We start from the raw sequence: 25,682 nt of genomic DNA, 5'->3' as shown, positions 1-25,682 counted from the left end.
AATGCCGCCTTCCACATGTTACCTTGCCTTATGTAGCTTTATTGCACCTATCACACTGTATTTAACTAATAGCCTATATATAAATTCCTTAGAACAGAGACCATGTTAATCCTCAGTGCCCAACACGTAGTATATACTCAAATGTTTGATCTACTAATATGTAAATTAATACATGGGGCAGAAATTCTTGTCTATTTTTTCCACTAATGTATCCCTAGTATCTAGAATAGTGCCTAACATATAGTAGGTGATTAATAGGCATTTTAAAAAATTAATGAATTGATCAATAAATGAAGAAATGGAGGGAATTTAAATCCTTGTAGTAAATGTCAGTAGCACAGAGAAAGAAAGTTTAGATAAGTTTGAATAGAAATTACTTTTCATATTATCTCTAACTTACAGAATGATCAAGTCCCGGCCTCTGGATTATACCTTTGTTCCTCGAACATGGATCTTCCCTGCTGAATATACACAATTTCAGAATTATATGAAAGAATTAAAGAAAAAAAGAAAGCAGAAGACTTTTATAGTAAAACCAGCTAATGGTGCAATGGGTCATGGGTAGGTATTTTTCATATGGAATACATAAAAATTTTAAAAAATTGGGGGAAAGAATAAGTGTGACCATTTGCTCATGGTTGAGTACTAATATGAAAAAAAAATAAAATAGCTTTCTAACTTTTGCTTTTTTGGAACTAAATATTTAATGAGCCCTTTTACCCTGTCCTGGAGACTTCAATAATTCAATCTAAAAATTTAATCAACAGGTTGTGAGACTTTGATAGGAGACTACAAAATAGAGAAAGTAAATATTTTCTAATTTTTTTCTTAAACATAAAATTTGCATTCATCATAATTTTAGAGTAAGCTTGGAGAGGAAAATCAGTTGATACAATAGAGCTAAATTGAGTTGGTGAATGAAATGGAAAGGGTGTTACTGTTTTCATCTTAAAAAAAAAATCTTAAGCACAAAATATCTATTTTCTTTGCTTTACAAATGATTTTTTTCTTTATGTAGCCATGGTAATTGGATTGAAGATGAGTAGAACACATTTTAAGTTAAAGTGCTGAGAACTAGACCTGTTAGCTGGGGATAGATTATACAACTTAATATTCCTGTTTACTTTTGCTTTCTTATGTTAGTTTTCTGCTGTTTACTTTTTCAAAGAAAATGTGGCTGAAGCTACTTTTAATAAAAACACAAGTAATTTTTATCTTTGATTTAGAGTGCTGTGGGGAAAAAAGATATTTGGAAATATAGCTGCCAGGTAAATTACTGTTCAACACATTTCCTTTTAACTTTTAATCATAATTTAATAATTTAATCAGACATTATTTTAAACTGTGGTTTAGTGACTTAAAAGACAAACGACATGTAGTGTTAGTGGAAATTGTATATTAATTGTTTAATGTAAATTTGGTTCACTATATGTTAGTATCAAGGTAAACATTTTGGGGAAGATAATTGAAGTTCACATTTTCTCAATTTTAATGTTAAAATTATGTTAAAAATTCATTTTTATATATATTTAATGTTAGTATAATAGTTAATAATATGAATTGACTACAGTAATAAAATAGCTGAAAAAGTATACTATACATACTGTGCTGCCATGGTTTATCTCATGCAATGCAGAAGTACATAGGTAAAGTACACCTCTCTCATCTGTAGAATATATCTATTTCCTTGCTGGTTTTCTGTTTAATTGTCCTGTTCATTATTGAGAGTGGGGAGCATTGAACACTTCAGCTGCTATTGTTGAACTGTCTATCTGTGCCTTCAATTCTATCAGTTTTTGCTTCATATATTTTGGAGCTCTGTTGTGAGGTGCATATGTTTATAATTATTATATCTTCTTGATGCATTGACTTTTAAAAATTATTATATTACTGTTCTTCTTCGTCTGTTGCAGTACTTTTTGTCTTAAAGTCTATTTTGTCTGATACTAGTATAGCCACTTCAGTTCTCTCTTGGTTACTGTTTGCATGGAATATCTTTTCCATTTGTTCACTTTCAGCCTATTTAAGTCTTTGAATATAAAGTGTGGCTCTTGTTGACAGCATGTAGTTGGGCCATATTTTTTATACATTCTGCCAAATCTTGTCTTTCAACTGGAGAGTTAATCCATTCTTATTTATTATGTAATTATTGATAAGGAGAGATTTACTTTTGGCATTTTGCTATTTGTTTTCTTTATGTCTTATATAGTTTTCATACCTCAATTTCTCCATTTCTGCCCTCTTGTGTATTACATGGGTATTTTCTAGTGTACCATTTTAATTTCATTGTCATTTATTTTACTATATATTTTTTGAGTTATTTTTTAAATGGTTGCTTTGGGGTTACAATTAGCATCTCCATTTATAACAACCTAGTTTGGATTAATATCATTACTTTTAACAGTAAAAACAACAACAACAACAACAAAACTTGCTTCTATTTGCCTCTGCCCCCTTTATGATGTTTTTGTCACAAATTACACCTGTATGTATTGTGTACCCATCAAAATAGATTTATAATAATTGTTTTATGCAGTTGTGTTTTAAATAATACAGGAAAAATAAGCAGTTACAAACCTAAACTACACTAGTAGTGACTTTTATTTTTACCTATGTAGTAATCTTTACAGGTGCTCTTTATTTCTTTGTGTAGATTTGAATTACTGCCTAGTGTCCCTTTGCTTCAGCCTGAAGGATTGTCTTTAGCATTTCTTATAGGCCAGGTATAATAGCAACAAAATCTCTCAGTTTTTGTTTATCTGGTAATGTCTTAATTTCTCTTTCAATTTTGAATATTTTGTCAGGTATAGATTTCTTGGTTAACAGTTTTTTTTTTTTTTTCTTTTTCTATCAGCACTTTGAATATGTCATCTTACTGTGTTCTGCCCTCCATTGTTTCTGATGAGAAATTAGCTCTTTATCTTAATGAGGATCCCTTGGGTGGGATGAGTGGCCTGTCTTGCTACTTTTTTCTCTTTCTCTAGGCTTTTGACAGTTTGATTAGAACATGTCTTAGTGTGGCTCTCTTTGAGTTTATCTTACTTGAAATTTATTAGGCTTCTTGATTTGTAGGTTAATATTTTTCATCAGATTGGGAGATTCTCAGCCATTAATTCTTCAAAGAGTCTTTTTGCCCCTCTCTCTTTTCTTCTTTTGAGACACCCATTATTAGTGTGTTGATATTATTGATGTTGTCTTGCAGGACTCTTAAGCTCTGTTCATTTTTCTTCATTCTTTTTCCTTTCTGTTCCTCAGACTAATCTCAATTGATTTATCTTCAGGTTTACTGAGTCTTTCCCTGCCTTCCCACATCTTCTGTTTAGCCCCTCTAATGTATTTTTGTTTCAGTTATTGTACTTTTCAACTTCAGAATTTTTGTTTGGTTACCCCCACCTACCCCGCCACCTTTAAAAGTAATTTCTATCTCTACTGATATTCTGCATTGGTGAGATATTATTCCCATGGTTTCCTTCAGTTCTTTGTACATGATTTCCTTTAGCTCTTTGAACAAATTTAAAATAGTTGATTTAAATAATTTATTGTCTAGTAAGCCAAATGTCTGGGTTTCCTCAGGTATAGTTTCTATTAATTGAGAATTTTTTTTGTGTATGGGTCATACTTTTTTTTTTTTGAATGACTCATGATATTTTGTTGAAAATTGGACATTTTGTGTATTGTAATGTAGCAACTCTGACAATTAGATTCTCCCTCCTCTACAGGGTTTTTTGTTACCATTTGTTCTAGTTGATGTTTATTTGTTTAGTGACCTTTCTGAAATAATTTTGTAAAGTTTGTATTTTTTAATTGTGTGTGACCTCTGAAGTTCCTGTTCTGTTAGATCAGTGGTCAGTGTAATTGTCCAATCCGTTAGTAATTGAACAGAAATTTCCTTAAACACTGGGAACCAAATATCTGTATCTATACCTATATATCCCCCAATCCTTGCAGATGGTGTGTGTGTGTGTGTGTGTGTGTGTGTTAGAACATGCCTTCAACACTTAGCTAGGTAGTTTATAACTCTGCCTTAGCCTTCACCTCCTACTTGATGGTTAGCTGGAGGTAAGAGCTTAGGGCCATCTCAGATCTTTCCTGAGCATGCACTTAGCCCTGGGCATTCATGTAGTCTTCTAGAATCCCAGAAATATATGAGAGCTTTTCAAAGTCCTTATTCCCCAAAGATTGTCATTCCTGTCTTTCCCCCCAATCTTTGCAGTTAGTCTGATGGTTTTCCCAACTGCTATTTGTTGCAGGGACTACTACATTTGTCTTTAAATGTTTTCAATATTGTCTCTGCCGACCACCCCCCCCCCCCCCGCCCCCCGCAAGTAGCTGCCTCAGCACTGGGAGAGTTTGCAGTTAGACAAGATAAAAGAAAACCTTTGAGATTGTCCAGGGAACCACAGAACTGAATTAAACAAATAGACAAACAAACAAACAAACAAAACAACCACAAGAATAGGTCTGTTCTACTGCCTCTAGAACCAGTACCTGTACTGGGAACACAGGTTATTGCTCAAGGCCACTGCTGAGCTGGGGGTTGGGGGTGGTACCAGAGTAAATTAAAATGCTAGGAATCTCTTTTACACAGATTCAGCTGGGTTTTTTTGTTGTTGTTTGTTTTTTATTACATGTTCCTTGGTTAGTATCCATGGTTCTAAAAAAGTTGCTTCTGACAGTATTTTTATGCTGTATTTTTTTTGTGTGTGTGTGATGGGACCACTTTCCTCTTGAGTATTACCTATAACTTTGTTAAAATCCTGACTCCATAACAAATTATTCTTTTAACCTTTTCTTTAAATTTAGGATTTCTTTGATAAGAAATGGTGACAAACTTCCATCTCAGGATCATTTGATTGTTCAAGAATACATTGAAAAGCCTTTCCTAATGGAAGGTTACAAGTTTGATTTACGAATTTATATTCTGGTAACATCATGTGATCCACTAAAAATATTTCTCTACCACGATGGACTTGTGCGAATGGGAACAGAGAAGTACATTCCACCTAATGAGACCAATTTGGTAAGTGATACCAGACACTATGATTTTATTAATTTATTCAACATCTATTTTTTAAAACACCTATTGTGTATAAATGTTAAATGAACAAAGTTCCTCCTCTCAGGCTTTTATAGTCTAGAAGAATTATATACATAAATAAGACTGCCTCTAATTTAAGACAGCTTTGTGGAAATTAGAAAAAAAAGTGCCTGCTTCTCCAGGTAGGCTAATTAGGAAAATACACCCCATCTGGGTGCTGTGAGCATGAGGATGGATTTCGAAGTATATATGTGTGTGTAGTGGTACTGGATAGAAATGATTGATACAGAAATACAAATTAAAATAATATGCCATTGAGAAATACAGATAAAGTGTTATAGAATTGAGTGTAGGAATAGGTTTTGTTCAGCTTCTCATGGGAGAGGTGGTATTTGAGCAGTCTTTGTATGAAAGGTATGGTTTAAACATGTAGAATGTGGGAGAAAGTATATGAAACAGAGAAAGCAAAAGTTATCAGAAAGTAGAGTTATTTTTTGTTGGAACAAAAGAGAAGATTTTAAATTTATGTTGATCAATTGTGAAGTAGAGACATAAATTGGCAGTTTCATAGTATGTTTTTAATTCTGTTAAGTGGAGATTTTTGTAAGTATTTTTCCATTAAGATTATCTTTGTGTAACCATAACATATTGATGAAAGTCATAACTGTAGTTTATGAAGGTCAAACTGTAATTTATTATCATAATTTATCATGAAAGTCATAAATGTAATTTATAGTTTATGAGAGACAAACCGTAGTTTATTATCCATACTTCAAAGTTTAGTTAACCTCTACCTCTATTTTTGGATCTACTAATTACAGTAAAAAAATATACCTAATTAAGGATCGTTTCCCATTTTTGTCAAAGGCCTGGTTATTGTTCTATAATATTATGCACATAAATGACTACATTGAGTGGTCATTTTCCAAAATTAAATGACTAATCATAAATGTTGCTACGTTCAATTAACTAAAAAATGTTGTAAACCTGGCAAAGGAAGAATAAGGGAACTGTCAAAGTTTTTACAGGGAAGGAAGATAAAAGAAAGAATCATCTCTTCAAAGCTCATAAGGTGTGGATACATCCAAGCTCCAAGAAATGTTTGAACTCTACTGCATTCTAGACATTGTGCTGGTTTGGGAAAAACGGTGACCAAGACAGATACAGTACTTGATCTCACAAAAGCAACAATCTAGTGGGGAGGCAGAAAATAAAATAAGCAATTATAATACCCAGTGGTAAGTGTAATGGTTTAAGAAACTGAGAATGCTATGGCAGTGCATAGCAGGAACATCTAACTCAGTTGGAGATACAGTTAGAGAGGGAGTTTGTAAAGTGAAATCTGAAGAGTGAGGGGTTAGCTAAGTTAGAGGTGGGGTGGGATGGGTTAAGACTCCAGGTAGAAGAATGGCCCAGAGGTAGGAGGGAGAGTGATACGTCTGGAGAGAGCACACACGTTCAATATGGCTAAAGTACAGACTAAGACATCAGGATGGAGAGTCCCAGAGGCCAGATCTTGGTAGATCATGGCTAGGATTTTGGAACTTAACCTAAGAAGAAGGGAAGCATTGAAAGATTTTAAACAAGGGAAAGAAGGAATGAGATTGTTGTCTTAAAAAGATCACCTGGTCTATGGTGTGGGGAATGTGAGATGGGGCTGTAGATGGATAGGGGAGACTAGAGTAAGGGAGACAAGAAGCTGTATTCTAGTCTAACCACATGTGAGAGACAAGATGACTTAATTTGAAGTGATAGTAGGGCAGGACTACGAATAAGAACACAGATTTCAGATATATTTACGATACCATGGGTAACACTGATATACCAACAAGTTGATTTGTAGAATAAGGGAAAGAGAGAGAGAAATTAAGGATAAAACTCAAAAGAGTTTTGGCACAGCAGTTGGGTGGATGGTGACATTCACTGTGATAGGGAGTATAGGAGCTTTTAAAGTTTTGCAGAAAGCTGATGTGTTTGATTTGAGATGCCTGTGTGACTTCCAAATGGATCTATACTATTGGCATTTGGATATACAGTATAGGTCTAAAGCTCAGATGAGAGAACTGAGCTACAGGCGTAATTTGGGGCTTATCAGTTTATAGATTATAATTAAAATAGTTGGAGTGGGTAAGACTGGATTACATATATGTAAAGCAGATAGTCATGTTTTGAGAGGAAAGAGTAAAGGAAGAGATAGGAAAGGGTAAGACTTGAAAGCTCATTTAGGTGATAAAGTGATTTATTCTAATTTCTTAAGTTGGATGTATGTGATTTGCTTAACTACACTGGGTTAGGAAATCATATTGAAAGATTGGGAGTCAGGAAATGTGGCCTCTAGGTTTCGCTTTGCCAAGTGCTCTTGAGTCACATAATCTCCTGGCTTTGGTTTTCACATATATGAAAAATGATGTTCTCCTGTATAAACATCAGTGTTCCTCATATATCTCTAAAATTTCACGGTTGAGTTCCTACATGAAGATACTAAAAATTTAAAAAGTGAAGTGCAAAACTTTATCTAAAGTGAGATCACTCTTATTTAAAAGATAAGTTTAAGAAAAAAGGTGGAAAAAATAAACCAAAATGCTCCCATTGGTTGTTTTTGGACAGCAGACTGCTTCATATTTTTTTCCTTCTTCGTATTTCCAATTTTTAAAATAGCGTGCGTTTTGTCATGAGCTGTATATTGATAAGCTACATGTAAGGAAATCATGAGAGAATTTCAGAAATTGAAATATAATAAACATAAATTTTTTTGCCACCCCGTGTAGCAGTCAGTCAATCCTTGAAAGGTTCTGTATATTCCAATTCATTATTTTGAGCCTATACACTATAAAATAGGATAGAGAATAGTTATATACTTTTTATGCATTGCAGGTTGCTATTTGATTCAGAGCTGCCATTACTTCTCCTTATGGCAAATGTCCAACTGACAGTGAACTGTTTAGAAGGGGATTTTTGTCAAAGTAGATGTGAAATTGTGGAATTTCCAATGCTACATATAAAAATAATGTTTTAAGAAAAATGCAAAGTTCCATTTCTTATTCACGTTTCCACTAGGATAGCTAGAGTTTTTATTACTGCTGTTAGTATTTATTTTAAGAAATTCCTGCCAAATGGAGAGCTCCTCAAAAAATTATTTTCCAAACAAAAATAATTTCTGTTTTGGAAACTAAGAAATGTTATAGTTTGATTAATTTCCTTTTTTCTTTAAATCAAGCACTTAAAATTAGACAAGTATGAGGTTATGCTCTTTCTTTTAAATATCACTTAAAGTGATAATTTTCATGAAGGTAGGGACTATGTCTGCCTTATTAATCTTTGTGTCCACAGTGCACAGCACACATTCCTGCCAGTGGTGGGTGCTCCTTAAATATTGTTCAATATACAAAAAAAATTCTTAATTACTGGTGGGCATATGGATTAATAAACAACATGTAGCTCATATGATCAGTTCTGCATATTTGCTTCAAAGATTTCAATACTGTAGACTTAAGTAACTGCAGTGAAAATAAAATATGATATAAATATCATTGGTTATTAACAAATCAGAATAGTAATGATGTGCTCAAAGTATGTATTCATTGTGATGCAACATTGCTATCTAAAGTGGTTTCTGGGAATAGGATCATGAGGGTGGGATTTACAGACCTCATGAATGTTTATGATAGATTGATAAGGAGCTATTAATGTATATTAATTGACAATTATGAGAAATTTTAAATTTTGTATTCTTTTTCAAGTTTATTTGAGGATAACACTGTCAACAAACATAAGAATATAGAGAGACTAAGACCTAAGAACTCGAGTATGGAGCGCTATAAATTTGCTGTTAATCATTTAGACATTTGTACAGCATCGTGTGGTGCTTCTGTCTCCTGACTCTGAGTGCACTCTGTCTTGTTAACAAGTTACAGTGATCTTCCAGTCAGGATGGGAGGGCAGAGGTTGAGGTTGGTATCCTACCTCTAGGTTTCTGCTACTTACTTGAGCTTTTACTTTTAAATCTTTGTTTGAGAAGATATAGAATACTCTCTCAGAAAATTCCTTTCCCAAAACAAGTTAGGATGAAAATTTTAGAAAAACATTAAAAACAAACCAACTAAGAAAAACAGACTTCAAAGTTACAGCATTTTTCTTGCTTAGCAATATGTAGTTTCACATTTTCATTTAATTACTCTATATATTCTTATTATTTTCATACTTTCTATGGTAGATATCTTTTCAATAATATACAAAGTAACTTTGAAGGTGACTACTTTCACAACCTTTTTTAGAAAAATGTGCCATTGCATTTTGAAAATTACCTTTATAATCATTAAATTATGAATATGTATATTTTAAACTTTAAAATTGGCTTTCCTCTTTGGATGCTTTCTTTTCTGTGAAACGTCATGGTTCTAGAGTCTCATAGGTGATAACAACTTTGGTTCTGACTTGTTACAGACCCAGTTATACATGCATCTGACAAACTACTCTGTGAACAAGCACAATGAGCATTTTGAAAGGGATGAAACTGAAAACAAAGGCAGCAAACGTTCCATCAGATGGTTTACAGAATTTCTACAAGCAAATCAACATGATGTTGCTAAGTTTTGGAGTGATATTTCAGTAAGATTATACCATTTCACAATTTTAACTGTCTTTCCTCATATTAATTGAAAGGATCATCAACCATTTTAAATAAAAAACGGATTACATTAGATTGGGCAGATAAAGTGTGCTTTTATGAAGAAAGTGAAATTTGTCATGGACCTTAATAGATAAGTAGTACTTTTACTGCTAGGATCGGAAAGAGGGAATGCTAAGCGGAGGCAAAAGCATGAGTAAAGGCATGGTGGTATGAAAATAGTTCAAAGTGGCTCAGGTTGGTGCATATCGTATTTGTGGGAGATACATGAAGACTTAATGGCTGGAAAGATATGTGGAGCCAAGTTTTAGGTCTGGAAATCAAGGCTTCACTTGGTAGGCAGTAAGGATTCATTCAGTTTTTAAGGGAGGAGATTAATAAGGCCAAAGACCATGCATGCATTTGAAAGATAAATCTGACAATGGGTATAGGATGGGTTAGAGTGAAGACCAGAAGTAGGTAGAGGAGGGCATTTGGGAGTAGTTTCAGGGAAAAGAATGGCCTGAATTGAACCACAATAAAAGAGGTGACAATGAAGTAGACCTTGAGATTAACTGAATGTTTAGAATGGGGAGGGGGGAAGAAGTATTCAGATATTCTTCTGCAGTTTTGAGGAATAATTATAAGGAGAATGGGTGTGGTCTTATTTGAAATAGAATAGGAAGCAATTTATTTTGAGAAGATGTAGAGCTTAGTTTTGCAGATGAGAGAAAAGAGTTCTATTCACTTATTTGCTAGTTCATTTATTCATTTATTCAGTAAACATTTATTGAACCCATAATATAAGCCTGTCCCTGGCTGATAATTTGAGGATTTATAAGATACAGCTCCAAGCCTCAAAAAACTCAAGAGTTTGGTAGGAAACACTTGCACATAAATTGTTAATGAAATGCAATGTAGCAAGTACAAAAACAGAGGCATACATTGGCTTCTGTGGGGTTGTAGAGGAAGACCACATGTAGTAGCTTTGAGTGGATGGGCATAGCAGGACTTCCTGGAGGCATTGACACCTGAACTCAGTTTTTTAAAAGTCCATGAGGCTATGATGAATTCTACTTTCGATATGTTAAACTTGAAATGCTCTCTCAGGTAGAAAAGTTGAGCAGGCAGTTAAAAGTGTATGTATGAGGTGTAATGGATAATTAAAGCCATGGCAGTAGATGAAATTCCAAATGGTAAGGGTAAAGAGAGAAAAGGAAACATGTATGAGAAGATAACCTTGGTTAAACAGACCCTTTTATTAATCCTAGCAGAAATATTAAAATGGTATTCATAGTTAAGAAGAGTATGTTGAAAATACTTAACATGATTAGGGCTATACAATTTGACTTCTGGGACAAGTAATATATATTTAAATAAAAATATTGTGGAAAATGGATGTGAAAGTTCATTGTTGGTTGAACTTGGTTCTCTTGAGAAAATCAGAGAAAAAATCAGCATCATTATATTTATTCCTTTTCTTAGTGTTTTGTTAGTTTGAATCTTTTTAAAAATCTTATTTTCTGTCTCACAGAATGTAAACCGGAAGATACTTAGGTGTCAGACAAGTAAAAAGGAGTTAAGTAGCCTGGATAGAAGAAAATAGGGCAGGCTGAGAACGGTGGTCATTTGAAGAGCGTAAGCGGTCTAAAGGGGATAGATATCACTCAGCACCAGCCTATTGGTGCCATGTGGTATTTTGGGCCCAGTGTGCCTCATTCTCTAATTTGTCAATAGATGCCCTAAGTCTCCTGATTTATAAATGTTGGCAACAAATTCAAAATTTTTAAAAATTTAGGGGTCCCATCAAATTTTAAAGTTTGTCATTTGGGTTTGGTCAGATTCTCACCAACTTGTTAACTTTCTTTTATGTCTTCCCGAGAGACTAAATATTGATACATCCAAACAAGAAATTTGATTCCAATAATGCCGTTTATTTATCTATTTACTTTATCAAGGCCAGTTTTTTGGAAATTCCAAAAAATATTCTAATAATGATAGTTTACTATCATGTGGGTCAGAAACATCAAAGTGGTAAAATTTGCAATTTTGATACAGTAGCTCAATGATGGAAGATCTACTTGGTGATACCTGGATGATTTAATGAATGGGTCATTTGGTGACTAGCTCAGAGAGACCAAGAAAGTTTTAGATGCCCTCTGGTATTCTTTTTCTTTACCAGATTCTTCACTTCTTATGAGTTTGATTGTTCAGGGAAGTCTTTGTGAAAAGGTGCAATCTGTTGGGTTGCCTTGGTGAGGAATGTACGGAGAGAATCAGTCAGAGAGAAAAATGGATATCATTAGCTTTACAGACATTGGTTTTAAGTGGTACTTTCCCCACATAATTGAATTAGGACAAGGTATACAACTAAGACTAATACTAATAAGAGTATGGAAATTAACTCCTCAGAGCTTAAAATATAATTTTCAGATATTACCTGAACATAGCAATTGCCGGCCTATTAAGCTCTGATACACTGCATGATCATTTCTATAAATGGGTAAATTTTGCATCATTCTTGCCTACATTTGTTAAAATGTATATTAATAAATCTATAAGTAACCAATTAATAAATAATAACATTAACTTTTCCAAGTACCTTCTTACAATTATCTTGTCAAACTATCTGCACTTATGTAATTCTTTTAAGAATTGAAATTTGTCATGGACCTTAATAGATAAGTAGTACTTTTTCTTGTTAAGAATTGCATGTACTTACAGATGTCTGTTGAAGGTGAATCAATAGGATAGTATAAAAAGAGAATAAGAGGAGATGAAGAAGGCAATTGTGCAATAAATTTTTATCTTAATAGTTTACTAATTTCATGAACTTAACTTAGAACTTTTTTTCGGTGACTACTTTATTGATGGTAATTTCTCTAAAAAGTAGCTGTCTGCATATGAAAACTAACATTCAGCAATACCTTCTATGAAGAACAGATATATGTGCTTTTGTGCTGGTCAAGAATAAATAAGAAATCAACAGAAAAGCAGGCCATGGAGGTTAAAAATGACTTTAATCACTCATAAGATCATCCTTAATGAATGCTTTTTATATACTTCGGGTACAAATCTACAAAATCATCTTTCAAAGCAATGTTGGAAATTCTCAAAAGCATTAGTGGAATTTGATTTGATTAGTGGAATTTGTATTTGGTTGTATCATTACTGATTTCACATATACCTGCAATCTTGCCTCTGGATTCCTAAAATTGTGCTGTTTTTATGTAGTAAAAACACAGATTTGTAATCCAGAGTCTAAATATTCATTCCCCCTCACTCTGCCCCCCCATATCCCCACCTGTCTTGTTTCACATAGACACTTACTAGTCAAGGTTTTAACTTCTTTTTCCTACTCAGGTGATTTCAGTAATATCTCAAGATTTATATAATGTGGACTTTTCTTTTTTATCCTCACATACTGTGGTGCTACCACACATTTGTTATTTTGAATAGAATTTTCTAAGAACAGCCTCTTGTGGCATCTCTGATATCCCCAAATACGTTCTGGGTTGGGATTCTTGGTAACAGCGAGGTTAACTTCATCTTCCATTTCTTTCTCTCATAATAAATACTGCTCCCACCAGGCAGCTGAATGTTTGTGTCTGACCAGATATATGAGGTGGAATTCCAGAAGAATAATAGAATAAATATAACTACAGTAGTTAAGTTGCTAACCCCTCTTGATGGTTTACTCTGTTCTAGGCACTATGCTAAGAGTTATACATGGAGTCTCATTTTGTCCTTCCATCAGTCTTTTGCAGCAGGTATTATTGCTATTGCCAGTTTACATTTTAGAAAAATGAGACAAAGTTTAAGCAACATGACTGAGGATGCACATCTAACAAGTAGCAAAGCCTGGGATAAAGCCAGAAAGTCAACTTTGGAGCCATTTTCTTAACTGCCATGCTATATTGCCTGTACCTGTAGAATGGGAGTTAAAAAGACAGTATATTCTAAGCAAAAACCAGCAAGACAGCTTTTCCACAATCCATAGCTTGTTCTCAAACTTCGGTAAACCAACTTTTTCTTTTATTAACATTAGTAACTCACCCTAGTAGTATTATGTGTTCTCACAGAAAATGTTGACAGCTAGTTTGTTAATTGGCAGTACTCTGATTTCAGATAAACCTTATGAACAACAGAATCATCACTGCACAGAGAAACCCAGCTCTCCTAGATTCTGTCCTCTTGACCTTTCAGGCTTTGTCTAAGTGGAGGTTCTATAATGTTGTTTGTGAAATAGTTTTCTCTCCTTGGAAGTTTACTCTCCTTGTCTTCCCTCCCATCCCCTTGCCTTCTGTATGGTTTCTGAGAAGGCAAGCATGTGATCCTACCTTACTTATTTAACAAATACAAGCCGCATTCATAAATTTTTATTTGTTCACAGGTGATCTTGAGCATTTACTAAATGCCAGGCACTATTGTTAAGCACTGGGAATGGGGTTGTAAATAATACAGACAAGGACTCTGTTTTAACAAAAAAAAGAAAAAGATCAGCTTGTCCTATGCTGTGTAGTGACACAGTAATGAATGATGTATGGGTGCCTACTTTTGACTCAGGGGTCAGGGACGGACTCTCTGAGTATCAAGGGGCCAGACATGGGAATATTGGGGGAAGAGTGTTCCAGGAAGAGGGATCAGCTAGTGTGAGAGGCCTAGAGAAGAGGAGCATGGCTGGAGTACAGTGGGCAGGGGGAGAGTTGGGTGAGATGAGGTCAGAGCAGTGGCAGGGGTTAGATGCCACAGAGCTTTGTGAACCTGGCCAGGATGCTAGTTGGTAAGTCCAGGCCTGATTTCCAAGTATGTAAATGAGATACAAAGAAATAAGGCTTTTCATCTTTTTTTTTAAATGACAATCTTTACAGGAATTGGTGGTAAAGACTCTGATTGTAGCAGAACCTCATGTCCTGCATGCATATCGAATGTGCAGACCTGGTCAACCTCCAGGAAGTGAAAGTGTCTGCTTCGAAGTCCTGGGATTTGATATTTTGTTGGATAGAAAACTAAAGCCATGGCTTCTGGAGGTAAGGCATTTCTTTAAGAAGAAAGAGAACTGATCTCTATTCTTTTTTTTTTTTTCTTTTTTCTTTTGAATTTTATTTTATTTTTTTTAAACAGCAGATTCTTATTAGTCATCCATTTTATACACATCAGTGTATACATGTCAATCCCAATCGCCCAATTCAGCACACCACCACGCCCACCCCCCTGTGGCTTTCCCCCCTTGGTTTCCATACGTTTGTTTTCTATATCTGTGTCTCAATTTCTGCCCTGCAAACCAGTTAATCTGTACCATTTTTCTAGTTTCCACATATATGCGTTAATATACGATATTTGTTTTTCTCTTTCTGACTTACTTCACTCTGTATGACAGTCTCTAGATCCATCCACGTCTCAACAAATGACCCAATTTCGTTCCTTTTTATGGCTGAGTAATATTCCATTGTATATATGTACCACATCTTCTTTATCCATTCGTCTGTTGGTGGGCATTTAGGTTGCTTCCATGACCTGGCTATTGTAAATAGTGCTGCAATGAACATTGGGTGCATGTGTCTTTTTGAATTATGGTTTTCTCTGGGTATATGCCCAATAGTGGGAATGCTGGATCATATGGTAATTCTATTTTTAGTTTTTTAAGGAACCTCCATACTGTTCTCCATAGTGGCCGTATCAATTTACATTCCCACCAACAGTGCAAGAGGGTTCCCTTTTCTCCACACCCTCTCCAGCATTTGTTGTTCGTAGATTTTCTGATGATGCCCATTCTAACTGGTGTGAGGTGATACCTCATTGTAGTTTTGCAATTACATTTCTCTAATAATTAGTGATGTTGAGCAGCTTTTCATGTGCCTCTTGGCCATCTGTATGTCTTCTTTGCAGAAATGTCTATTTAGGTCTTCTGCCATTTTTGGATTGGGTTGTTTGTTTTTTTTAATATTGAGCTGCATGAGCTCTTTATATATTTTGGAGATTAATCCTTTGTCCATTGATTCATTTGCAAATATTTTCTCCCATTCTGAAGGCTGTGTTTTTGTCTTGTTTATGGTTTCCTTTGCTGTGCAAAAGCTTTGAAGTTTCATTAGGTCCCATTTGTTTATTTTTGGGTTCACTTCCATTTCTTTGGGAGGTGGGTCAAAAAGGATCTTGGTGTGATTGATGTCATAGAGTGTTCTGCCTATGTTTTCCTCTAAGAGTTTTATAGTGTCCAGTCTTACATTTAGGTCTTTAATCCATTTTGAGTTTATTATTATGTATGGTGTTAGGGAGTGTTCTAATTTCATTCTTTTGCATGTAGCTGTCCAGTTTTCCCAGCACCATTTATTGAAGAGACTGTATTTTCTCCATTATATATCCTTGCCTCCTTTTTCATAGATTAGTTGACCATAGGTGTGTGGGTTTATCTCTGGGCTTTCTGTCTTGTTCCATTGATCTGTGTTTCTGTTTTTGTGCCAGTACCATGTTGTCTTGATTACTATAGCTTTGTAGTATAGTCTGAAGTCAGTGAGTCTGGTTCCTCCAGCTCTGTTTTTTTTCCCTCAAGAATGCTTTGGCTATTTGGGGTCTTTTGTTTCTCCATACAAATTTTAACATTTTTTCTTCTAGTTCTGTAAAAAATGCCATTGGTAATTTGATAGGAATTGCATTGAATCTGTACATTGCTTTGGGTAGTATAGTCATTTTCACAATTTTGATTCTTCCAATCCAAGAACATGGTATATCTCTCCATCTGTTGGTATCATCTTTAATTTCTTTCATCAGTGTCTTATAGTTTTCTGCATACAGGTCTTTTGTCTCCCTAGGTAGGTTTATTCCTAGGTATTTTATTGTTTTTGTTGTTTTGGTAAATGGGAGTGTTACTATAATTTCTCTTTCAGATTTTTTATCATTAGTGTATAGGAATGCAAGACATTTCTGTGCATTAGTTTTGTATCCTGCAACTTTACCAAATTCATTGATTAGCTGTAGTGGTTTTCTGGTGGCATCTTTAGGATTCTCTATGTATAGTATCATGTCATCTGCAAACAGTGACAGTTTTACTTCTTCTTTTCCAATTTGGATTCCTTTTATTTCCTTTTCTTCTTTGATTGCCATGGCTAGGACTTCCAAAACTATGTTGCATAATAGTGGTGAGAGTGGACATCCTTGTCTTGTTCCTGATCTTAGAGGAAATGCTTTCAGTGTTTCACCATTGAGAACGATGTTTGCTGTGGGTTTGTCGTATATGGCCTTTATTATGTCGAGGTAGGTTCCCTCTATGCCCACTTTCTGGAGAGTTTTTATCATAAATGGGTGTTGAATTTTGTCAAAAGCTTTTTCTGCATCTATTGAGATGATCATATTGTTTTTATTATTCAATTTGTTATTTATTATTCAATTTGTTAATATGGTGTATCACATTGATTGATTTGCTTATATTGAAGAATCCTCGCATCCCTGGGATAAATCCCACTTGATCATGTTGTATGATCCTTTTAATGTGTTGTTGGATTCTGATTGCTAGTATTTTGTTGAGGATTTTTGTATCTATATTCATCAGTGATATTGGTCTGTAATTTTCTTTTTTTGTAGTATCTTTGTCTGGTTTTGGTATCAGTGTGATGGTGGCCTAATAGAATGAGTTTGGGACTGTTCCTTACACTAAAATTTTTTGGAAGAGTTTGAGAAGGATGGGTGTTTGCTCTTCTCTAAATGTTTGATAGAATTCACCTGTGAAGCCTTCTGGTCCTGGACTTTTGTTTGTTGGAAGACTTTTAATCACAGTTTCAATTTCATTACTTGTGATTGGTCTGTTCATATATTCTGTTTCTTCCTCGTTCAGTCTTGGAAGGTTATACCTTTCTAAGAATTTGTCCGTTTCTTCCAGGTTGTCCATTTTATTGGCAAAGAGTTGCTTGTAGTAGTCTCTTAGGATGCTTTGTATTTCTGTGGTGTCTGTTATAACTTCTCCTTTTTCATTTCTGGTTTTATTGATTTGAGTCCTCTCCCTTCTTTTCTTGATGAGTCTGGCTAATGGTTTATCAATTTTGTTTATCTTCTCAAAGAACCAGCTTTTAATTTTACTGATCTTTGCTTTGTTTTCTTTGTTTCTATTTCATTTATTTCTGCTCTCATCTTGATGAGTTCTTTCCTTCTGCTAACTTTGGGTTTTGTTTGTTCTTCTTTCTCTGGTTTCTTTAGGTGTAAGGTTAGATTGTTTATTTGAAATTTTTCTTGTTTCTTGAGGTAGCCTTGTTATAAACTTCCCACTAGAACTGCTTTTGCAGTTCCCTGTAATTTATTTCTAATCTTATAGCATTGTGGTCAGAAAAGATGCTTGATATGATTTCAATTTTCTTAAATTTTCCGAGGCTTGATTTGTGACCCAAGATGTGATCTATCCTGGAAAATGTTCCATGCGCACTTGAGAAGAAAGTGTAATCTCCTGTTGTTAGATGGAATGTCCTATAAATATCAATTAAATCTATCTGGTCTATTGTGTTATTTATAGCTTGTGTTTTCTTATTTACTTTCATTTTGGATGATCTGTCCATTGGTGTAAGTGAGGTGTTCAAGTTCCCCACTATTACTGTGTTACGGTCGATTTCTTCTTTTATAGCTGTTAGCAGCTGCCTTATGTATCGAGGTGCTCCTATGTTGGGTGCATATATATTTATAATTCTTATATCTTCTTCTTGGATTGATCCCTTGATCATTATGCAATGTCCTTCCTTGTCTCTTGTAATATTCTTTATTTTAAAGTCTATTTTATCTGATATGATTGTTGCTACTCCAGCTTTCTTTTGATTTCTATTTGCATGGAGTATCTTTTTCCATCCCATCACTTTCAGTCTGTATGTATCCCTAGGTCTGAAGTGGGTCTCTTGTAGATAGCATATATATGGGTCTTGTTTTTGTAACCATTCAGTGAGCCTGTGTCTTTTGGTTGGAGCATTTAATCCATTCATGTTTAAGGTAATTATCGATATGTATGTTCCTGTGAACATTTTCTTAATTGTTTTGGGTTTGTTTTTGTAGGTCCTTTTCTTCTCTTGTGTTTCCCAGTTAGAGAAGTTTCTTTAGCATTTGTTGTAGAGATGGTTTGGTGGTTTTGAATTCTCTTAGATTTTGCTTGTCTGTAAAGCTTTTGATATCTCCATCGAATCCGAATGAGATCCTTGCTGGGTAGACTAATCTTGGTTGTAGGTTTTTACCTTTCATCACTTTAAGTATATCATGCTAATCCCTTCTGGCTTGTAGAGTTTCTGCTTAGAAATCAGCTGTTAACCTTATGGGAGTTCCTTTGTATGTTATTTGTTGTTCCTCCCTTGCTGCTTTCAATAATTTTTCTTTGTTTTTAACTTTGGCTAATTTGATTTTATGTGTCTCGGCATGTTTCTCCTTGGATTTATCCTCTATGGGATTCTCTGTGCTTCGTGGACTTGGGTGGCTATTTCCTTTCCCTTGTTAGGGAAGTTTTCGACTATAATCTCTTCAAATATTTTCTCTGGTCCTTTCTGTCTCTCTTCTCCTTCTGGGACCCCTACAATGCAAATGTTGTTGTGTTTAATGTTGTCCCAGAGGTCTCTTAGGCTGTCTTCATTTCTTTTCATTCTTTTTTCTTTATTCTGTTCCGCAGCAGTGAATCCCTCCTTTCTGTCTTCCAGGTCACTTATCCATTCTTCTGCCTCAGTTATTCTGCTATTGATTCCTTCTAGTGTATTTTTCACTAAAGTTATTGTATTGTTCATCTTTGTTTGTTTGTTCTTTAATTCTTCTAGATCTTTGTTGAACATTTCTTGCCTCTTCTCGATCTTTGCCTCCATTCTTTTTCCGAGGTCCTGGATCATCTTCACTATCATTATTCTGAGTTCTTTTTCTGGAATGTTGTCTATCTCCACTTTATTTAGTTCTTTTTCTGGGGTTTTATCTTGTTCCTTCATCTGGACATAGCCCTCTGCCTTTTCATCTTTTCTGTCTTTCTGTGAATGTGGTTTTTGTTCCACAGGCTGCAGGATTGTAGTTCTTCTTGCTTCTGCTGTCTGCCCTCTGGTTGATGAGGCTTGTGCAAGTTTCCTGATGGGAGGGACTGGTGGTGGGTAGAGCTGACTGTTGCTCTGGTGGGCAGAGCTCAGCAAAACTTTAATCTGCCTGACTGCTGATGGGTGTGGCTGGGTTCCCTCCCTGTTTGTTGTTTGGCCTGAGGCAACCCAACACTGCAGCCTACCTGGACTCTTTGGTGGGGCTAATGGCAGACTCTGGGAGGGCTCATGCCAAGGAGTACTTCCCAACCTTCTGCTGCCAGTGTCCTTGTCCGCATAGTGAGCCACAGCCACCCCCTGCCTCTGTAGGAGACCCTCCAACACTAGCAGGTAGGTCTGGTTCAGTCTCCTATGGGGTCACTGCTCCTTCCCCTGGGTCCCGATGCGCACACTACTTTGTGTGTGCCCTCCAAGAGTGGAGTCTCTGTTTTCCCCAGTCCTGTCGAAGTCCTGCAGTCAAATCCTGCTAGCCTTCAAAGTCTGATTCTCTAGGAATTCCTCCTCCCATTGGTGGATCCGCAGGTTGGGCAGCCTGACGTGGGGTCAGAACCTTCACTCCAGTGGGTGGACTTCTGTGGCATAAGTGTTCGCCAGTCTGTGAGTCACCCACCAGCAGTTATGGGATTTGATTTTTTTGCGATTGCGCTCCTCCTGCCATCTCATTGTGGCTTCTCCTTTGTCTTTGGATGTGGGGTATCTTTTTTGGTGAGTTGCAGTGTCTTCCTGTTGATGATTGTCCAGCAGCTAGTTGTGATTCTGGTGTTCTCGCAAGAGGGAGTGAGAGCACATCCTTCTACTCTGCCATATTGGTTCAGGGCCCCTGTGATCCCTATTCTTGTGTACTAAAACAAATGTTTCTTACATGTGTACTTGGCACAGTTGTTTCATTAACTGAGCAGACAGAAGACTGAATAGAGTATGTGGGAGGAAGAGAATGAGCATTCGGGGAATAGAACAGTTCCGATAGTGGGTCAGTGTATTTAATCCTACTTTTCCCAAATTAGTACTGGGTGAATTTCTAGGTTAGGCATTTTGCATATACGCATGGATCTGCTTTTACTGATTTGTTGTCTACTCTCTCCACTATTTTCTCAGCCTCACAGCTCTACCACTTCATGACTTCTGGTTGTTGTCTTTCCTCTCTGTGGGTGCCTAGGCTGCAGGACTGTAGTTCCCTGCCTTCAGTGTGTCTCCCCTTCAAACTCTCTAGGAGGAGAGAGGCTCCAATTAGTTCATTAATCAGTAGTTAATAACTTCACACCCCAGGTGACATGAATTCTCCTTTAAGGCCATATTACGTGCCTGGGGCTCCCCTCATGTCTAGCCTGTGAACTGTGCCTTTGGGCTTGCTCCCAGACCCTGGTTTGGTCAGAGTCATCATTATTTTTCTTCCATTATAAAAGATCATTTGGAAAATATAGAATAATATAAAGGCAAAATAAAAATAATGTCTAAGATTTCTGTACCTTTTCAGTCATGTTTGTATTTATATTGTATACAGAAGAAACCTTGGAAGTCACACAGTGCCACATCCAGCAATTCCCCTAAGCTCCCTGATCATAGAGTATGTGGCTCTGATCATCGAGCTCCATGGTCATAGATCACATGGCCACAGAATACTGTGTTTAGGAAACTTTGTCAGGAAAATAACACCTACCTAAACAGTGTTTACTAGATTAGTTACATTTTAAGGAAAATATTACTACAGAAGATATCATCAACAACTACCTGTCATTTTAAGCTGGTTATCTCTTTTTTTGTTAATGATTTAGAAGTTAGAAGTTATATCTGTAATATCAAGGTTTGCAAAAGCAAATTGAATGAGTGATAGGTGAGATCAAGACACTCAAAATATATTTTTAGGAAAGAACACTTTTCCAGTTTGAGGGCTACTGGTTTCATTTGTGTGTGTGTTGAATCTACTATGAGCAAATAATGTGTATTATATTTCCAATCAAATACAGTTCTGTCAGGTATTCAAATTTTGCTCCTGCCTGGGTCCTAGAAATATGATAAATGTGAAGAATTTTGATTATCATTTTGCTTCCTCCGTTCCTTGGATATGAAAGCACTTGACTCTGGACTATGGCCCTTCACCTAAGGCCTAACATTTTCTTCCTTTTATTTTGCTGTTTTCCTCTTCTTACTTTCCTTTCCTGTTTTTACCTGTATTTTTTTTTTTTTTCTGCCCCTGTTGCTTGTCTTTTAGCCTTGATGGAGTGGGAAAGAAGTGAAGGCAGTATGCATGAAGTAGAACTGAAAGGATAGCAAGGAATAATGATTTTATATATATTTTATTTACCTGTTTTTAAAAGCACTTGCCTAACTGGAGCTTACCATTAGCTTGGTAGATCCGAATTGACTAAATGGTTCTGTATTTTTTAAAGGCTCAGAAATACTATTGTTTACATTCATGTTTCTTTATACTTTATTTTCTCCATCATTTCCAGATCAATAAGAACAATTAAAAAACTCCACAATAACTTCTTTTCATTTTCTATTCATTCTTTCATCATTTTCAGATCAATCATAACCATTTAAAAACTCCACAATAACCAACAGCTGTGGGTAATGAACATTTATTATATCAAAACAGTTTAAAGAATCTTATTTAGATCTTCCTTTGTATTTTCTCCCGGCTGCAATCATAGTACGTCTAATATACATTGGTTAAAAACCTTTTGGCGCCATCAAGTGGAATTAGGTGGAGAGTGCCTCTGAACATGTTAACTTTTAGTTGACTGGAATAATTGCAGGCAATGATTCGTAGTGGCAAATTGCAGAAATTTTCAATCATAGAAAACATTTTTAGGGAAAAACATGGAAATTGAGTGGAGTATAAATATAATGCTAATATTTTAAGTATCCTTGAATTAATTTCAACAAATCATTGGGCCAGATGGTAGAGATAGAAGAAAAATAAGGTTGTCCTGGTCTAGTGGGGACTCAGATATGTGTTTATGCTAGTATTTACAAGTATAAGTAGGGAATAAGGAGGCAGCACAAGCAGAGTGATTAATCTCTCTGTGTACATGTGTAAATTTGAGAGTTAAAAAAATGTCTTTGCAGAAGAGGGAACACCTGAGGAGTATTTAAGGTGGTAGAAAGTGGGGTAGGGGCTGGGGCTGGGAGAAGTTACTGGTCGGAGGAAACAGCACTAATTTAGGAGCACAGAATCTATTATGGAAACTTTTATGTGTGCATGAAATGATTGTGCTTATCTTGATAATAAAACTGTGATTTGGTTGGTTAATAAATAGTATTTATTAATTTAATTTGCTTTCTAATAATTTTCCTTTTTGCACGCATTTACAAGCTGCTGAGCTTTAAGACTCTAACACTTGTGGGTTTTGTTTGTTTTACAGTTGGGTTAGGAAATGAGAACCAAAAGAAGCCGTCCACATTATAGAATAGAACTTGGGCTGGAACCCTAATTTTCAGCGTTTCTTCTGTCAGCCATTTGTGGTTTTTCTTTTATTTTTTTCTTTACCTTTCTCATAAAACTTAAAGAAAAAATCCAAAATGTTAATTGAATTAAGTTTTTCTACCTTTCCATGTATTAGTTTATTTGATGTGTAGGTACATTTCTTGATAGACCAATTTCTCTTGCATGAGAGTAGAGTGAAGAATCTGAAATAGAAAAGAGAGAGGGTCTGAGATTATGTTGTACCAAGACTGTCTACCATCCTGGAGGAGGGATATGCTTGGCAGAATTCCAGACTGCAGTTTTAGAATGAAGCACTGAGGAATTCTATAAAGATAGATAACATTTCAGTAAACCACTTAATCATCAGTTCAAAAATGTTTTTTTTTTTAATAATCCTGTTACATGTAGTAGCAGAACTATCTTTGTTTTTCAAATTCCAGAGATTTGAATCAGTATTGAATGGTTGAAACTTTTTTCATATAAAAATATTACTTTACCCTTTCTCTGTACTTGTAAGAGGAAATACTTGGAGCTTTAAAGTAGTAGATTAATAAACTTCCTTTTTCAAATTTACCTGGAATAAATGGATGTTCTTGCAATTACCAAGCTATTCTATTCCCGTTGAGACCACATCACACAGACAAGAATATGTTCATCACCTTCTATATCAGAAATCAGCAAAGGCATAATATAGTAAGGCATTTCTCTATTGAAAAAAATACAGTTTGCCATAATTCTACACAAGGAATACCAGGTAACTATCAAAATGATGACATGAAAGATTTTCACAATACATTATTAAGAGAAAACCTTGGATTATAAAGTAGTATATTTAGTATAGAGATATATTGGAAGGCAAATGAATATTATAAAATGTATACATAGCAAATATCTGGAGCACCATTTATCAAATGGTTAACAAGACACAAGGTAGTGGAATTGCAGGTGATCTTTCTGTGTTTGTTTGGCTTTTGTTTCTAATTTTTCTGCAGTGATCTTGTGCCACATTTATAATTAGAGGCATTTGTATTCCTGGATGATTTCTTAAGTGTAATGTGGCATTTCCTTCAGCTGCCAGTTGTAAAATGCGTGTTGTCAGTTATCTTGTCTTTTGTGCTGATGGTTTTGTATAAGATGACCCTCCTCTATGAGGAGTAGCATGCATGTTTTTTGAGATAGCCTGTGGAGTTAGTTGGTGGTCATGAAGCAAAGCTGTAGTTTTGAACTCAGCAGTGTTCTCACCAACTGAGTTAATTGAGTAAGTAATTTTCTTAAACATCTGCTATCCCAATTACATTTTCATAACAACAACAACAACAACAATAAAATCCAAAACAACAAAGACAAAAACAAACACTCCAGCTCTTGAAGTGGTAATATATTGTATACTAGATTTCAGGGTATATGTAGTTACTTCTTATTTTTCTTCTTAGTGAAATCTTAGAAATGATGTGGGAAAGAACAACCACAAATGGCTCAGTTATTCCCATGACTCCTTAAACAGTTAGAAAAGCTCATAGAGGTTAGTTTGCAGCTACCTTTAATGATATCCTCTGAGTAATTTCAATGAAATGAAATGAAAATTGATGAATTATTGTCTGACCCAGGAAGAAAGAAATACAATTTATTTTTCAGGCAACAATAGACATATTCATCCAGAAGATCTGAAAGCAGTGAAAAGAGGGCACTGATAATTTCAATATGGGAAATACATACATGAGTATAATTATTACTATATTGGTAATATCCCTATTATTTTTTGTTCCATTTTTATTATTGTTATTGTTATTACTGGTCCTCCAACCTTGTTGTCTGGATGAGTCACTTTAACTTCCTAAAGTTAAGACCTAGAGTTCATGGAGTAATAGATTGGAGAGAGTGGAGAGGAGGGAGAAGGCAGATATGCTGACTGAACGTCTGAAGCTAAGGCAGCAGGGGGAAGGGGCAGTGATGACAGTCAATTCCTTGCAACTCTTTGACTTAAGGTGTTGGGGAAGGGAGGAGTGGCAATGGTGACTGGGCCATCTACCATATAGTGCTTTGAGATTTATTGTAGAGTCCTTCTACTGGTTGGGGATCCCACATTAAATTAACAAATTTGTACTGCATATTGATTGACCTACCAACATTTGTTTACTTATTGTTTTCTTTGTAAATTTCAGATCAATCGAGCTCCAAGCTTTGGAACTGATCAGAAAATAGACTATGATGTAAAAAGGGGAGTGCTGCTAAATGCACTGAAGCTACTAAATATCAGGTAAAGTGTTTCCTCCATCTTCTGGAATTTTTGTCACCATATTTGGCATAGAACAATCATTTGTAAGTAGAATTGTCTTGTAATTTTAGTATTTTGTATTGTGAATTTCTTGATTCCATTCTTCAAACCCATTTAGTTTTCTTCTTTTTAAATATCTTTTCCTCTTCTCCTGAACTCAGCTTCTCCTTCTCCCCATATTATTTGAACCTACAGTAAATATGCTTAAATTGCATTGTTGGTATAATACAGACTATGGGGTGGAATTGGAGAATACCTTAGGCAACCTTCTGGACTGTTTTCCTCACCTCACAAGAAAAAAACTAAAG

At 35.3% G+C, this 25,682-nt stretch overlaps 1 protein-coding gene across 11 annotated transcripts in view; it reads left to right on the top strand.

Moving 5' to 3' along the window:
- TTLL7 (tubulin tyrosine ligase like 7) overlaps positions 1-25,682 on the top strand; it is a 157,730-nt gene that overhangs the window by 67,613 nt on the left and 64,435 nt on the right. For all 11 annotated transcript variants that reach the window (XR_010940918.1, XR_010940919.1, XM_067726703.1 and 8 more), the window contains exons 6-10: positions 403-561; positions 4,804-5,020; positions 9,482-9,646; positions 14,516-14,674; positions 25,262-25,356. Coding sequence is in view for 9 of the 11 variants with exons in the window: in XM_067726703.1 (XP_067582804.1) it covers positions 403-561; positions 4,804-5,020; positions 9,482-9,646; positions 14,516-14,674; positions 25,262-25,356 (795 nt within the window). In the remaining 2 variants the exon portion in view is untranslated. The remainder of the gene's footprint in view (positions 1-402; positions 562-4,803; positions 5,021-9,481; positions 9,647-14,515; positions 14,675-25,261; positions 25,357-25,682) is intronic.

The sequence above is a fragment of the Pseudorca crassidens genome, chromosome 2 (assembly GCF_039906515.1).
Source record: "Pseudorca crassidens isolate mPseCra1 chromosome 2, mPseCra1.hap1, whole genome shotgun sequence".
NCBI classification, from domain to species: Eukaryota; Metazoa; Chordata; class Mammalia; order Artiodactyla; family Delphinidae; genus Pseudorca; species Pseudorca crassidens.
The sequence above is the reverse complement of the archived record's forward strand: the minus strand, read 5'-3'. Positions and strand labels throughout refer to the sequence as shown.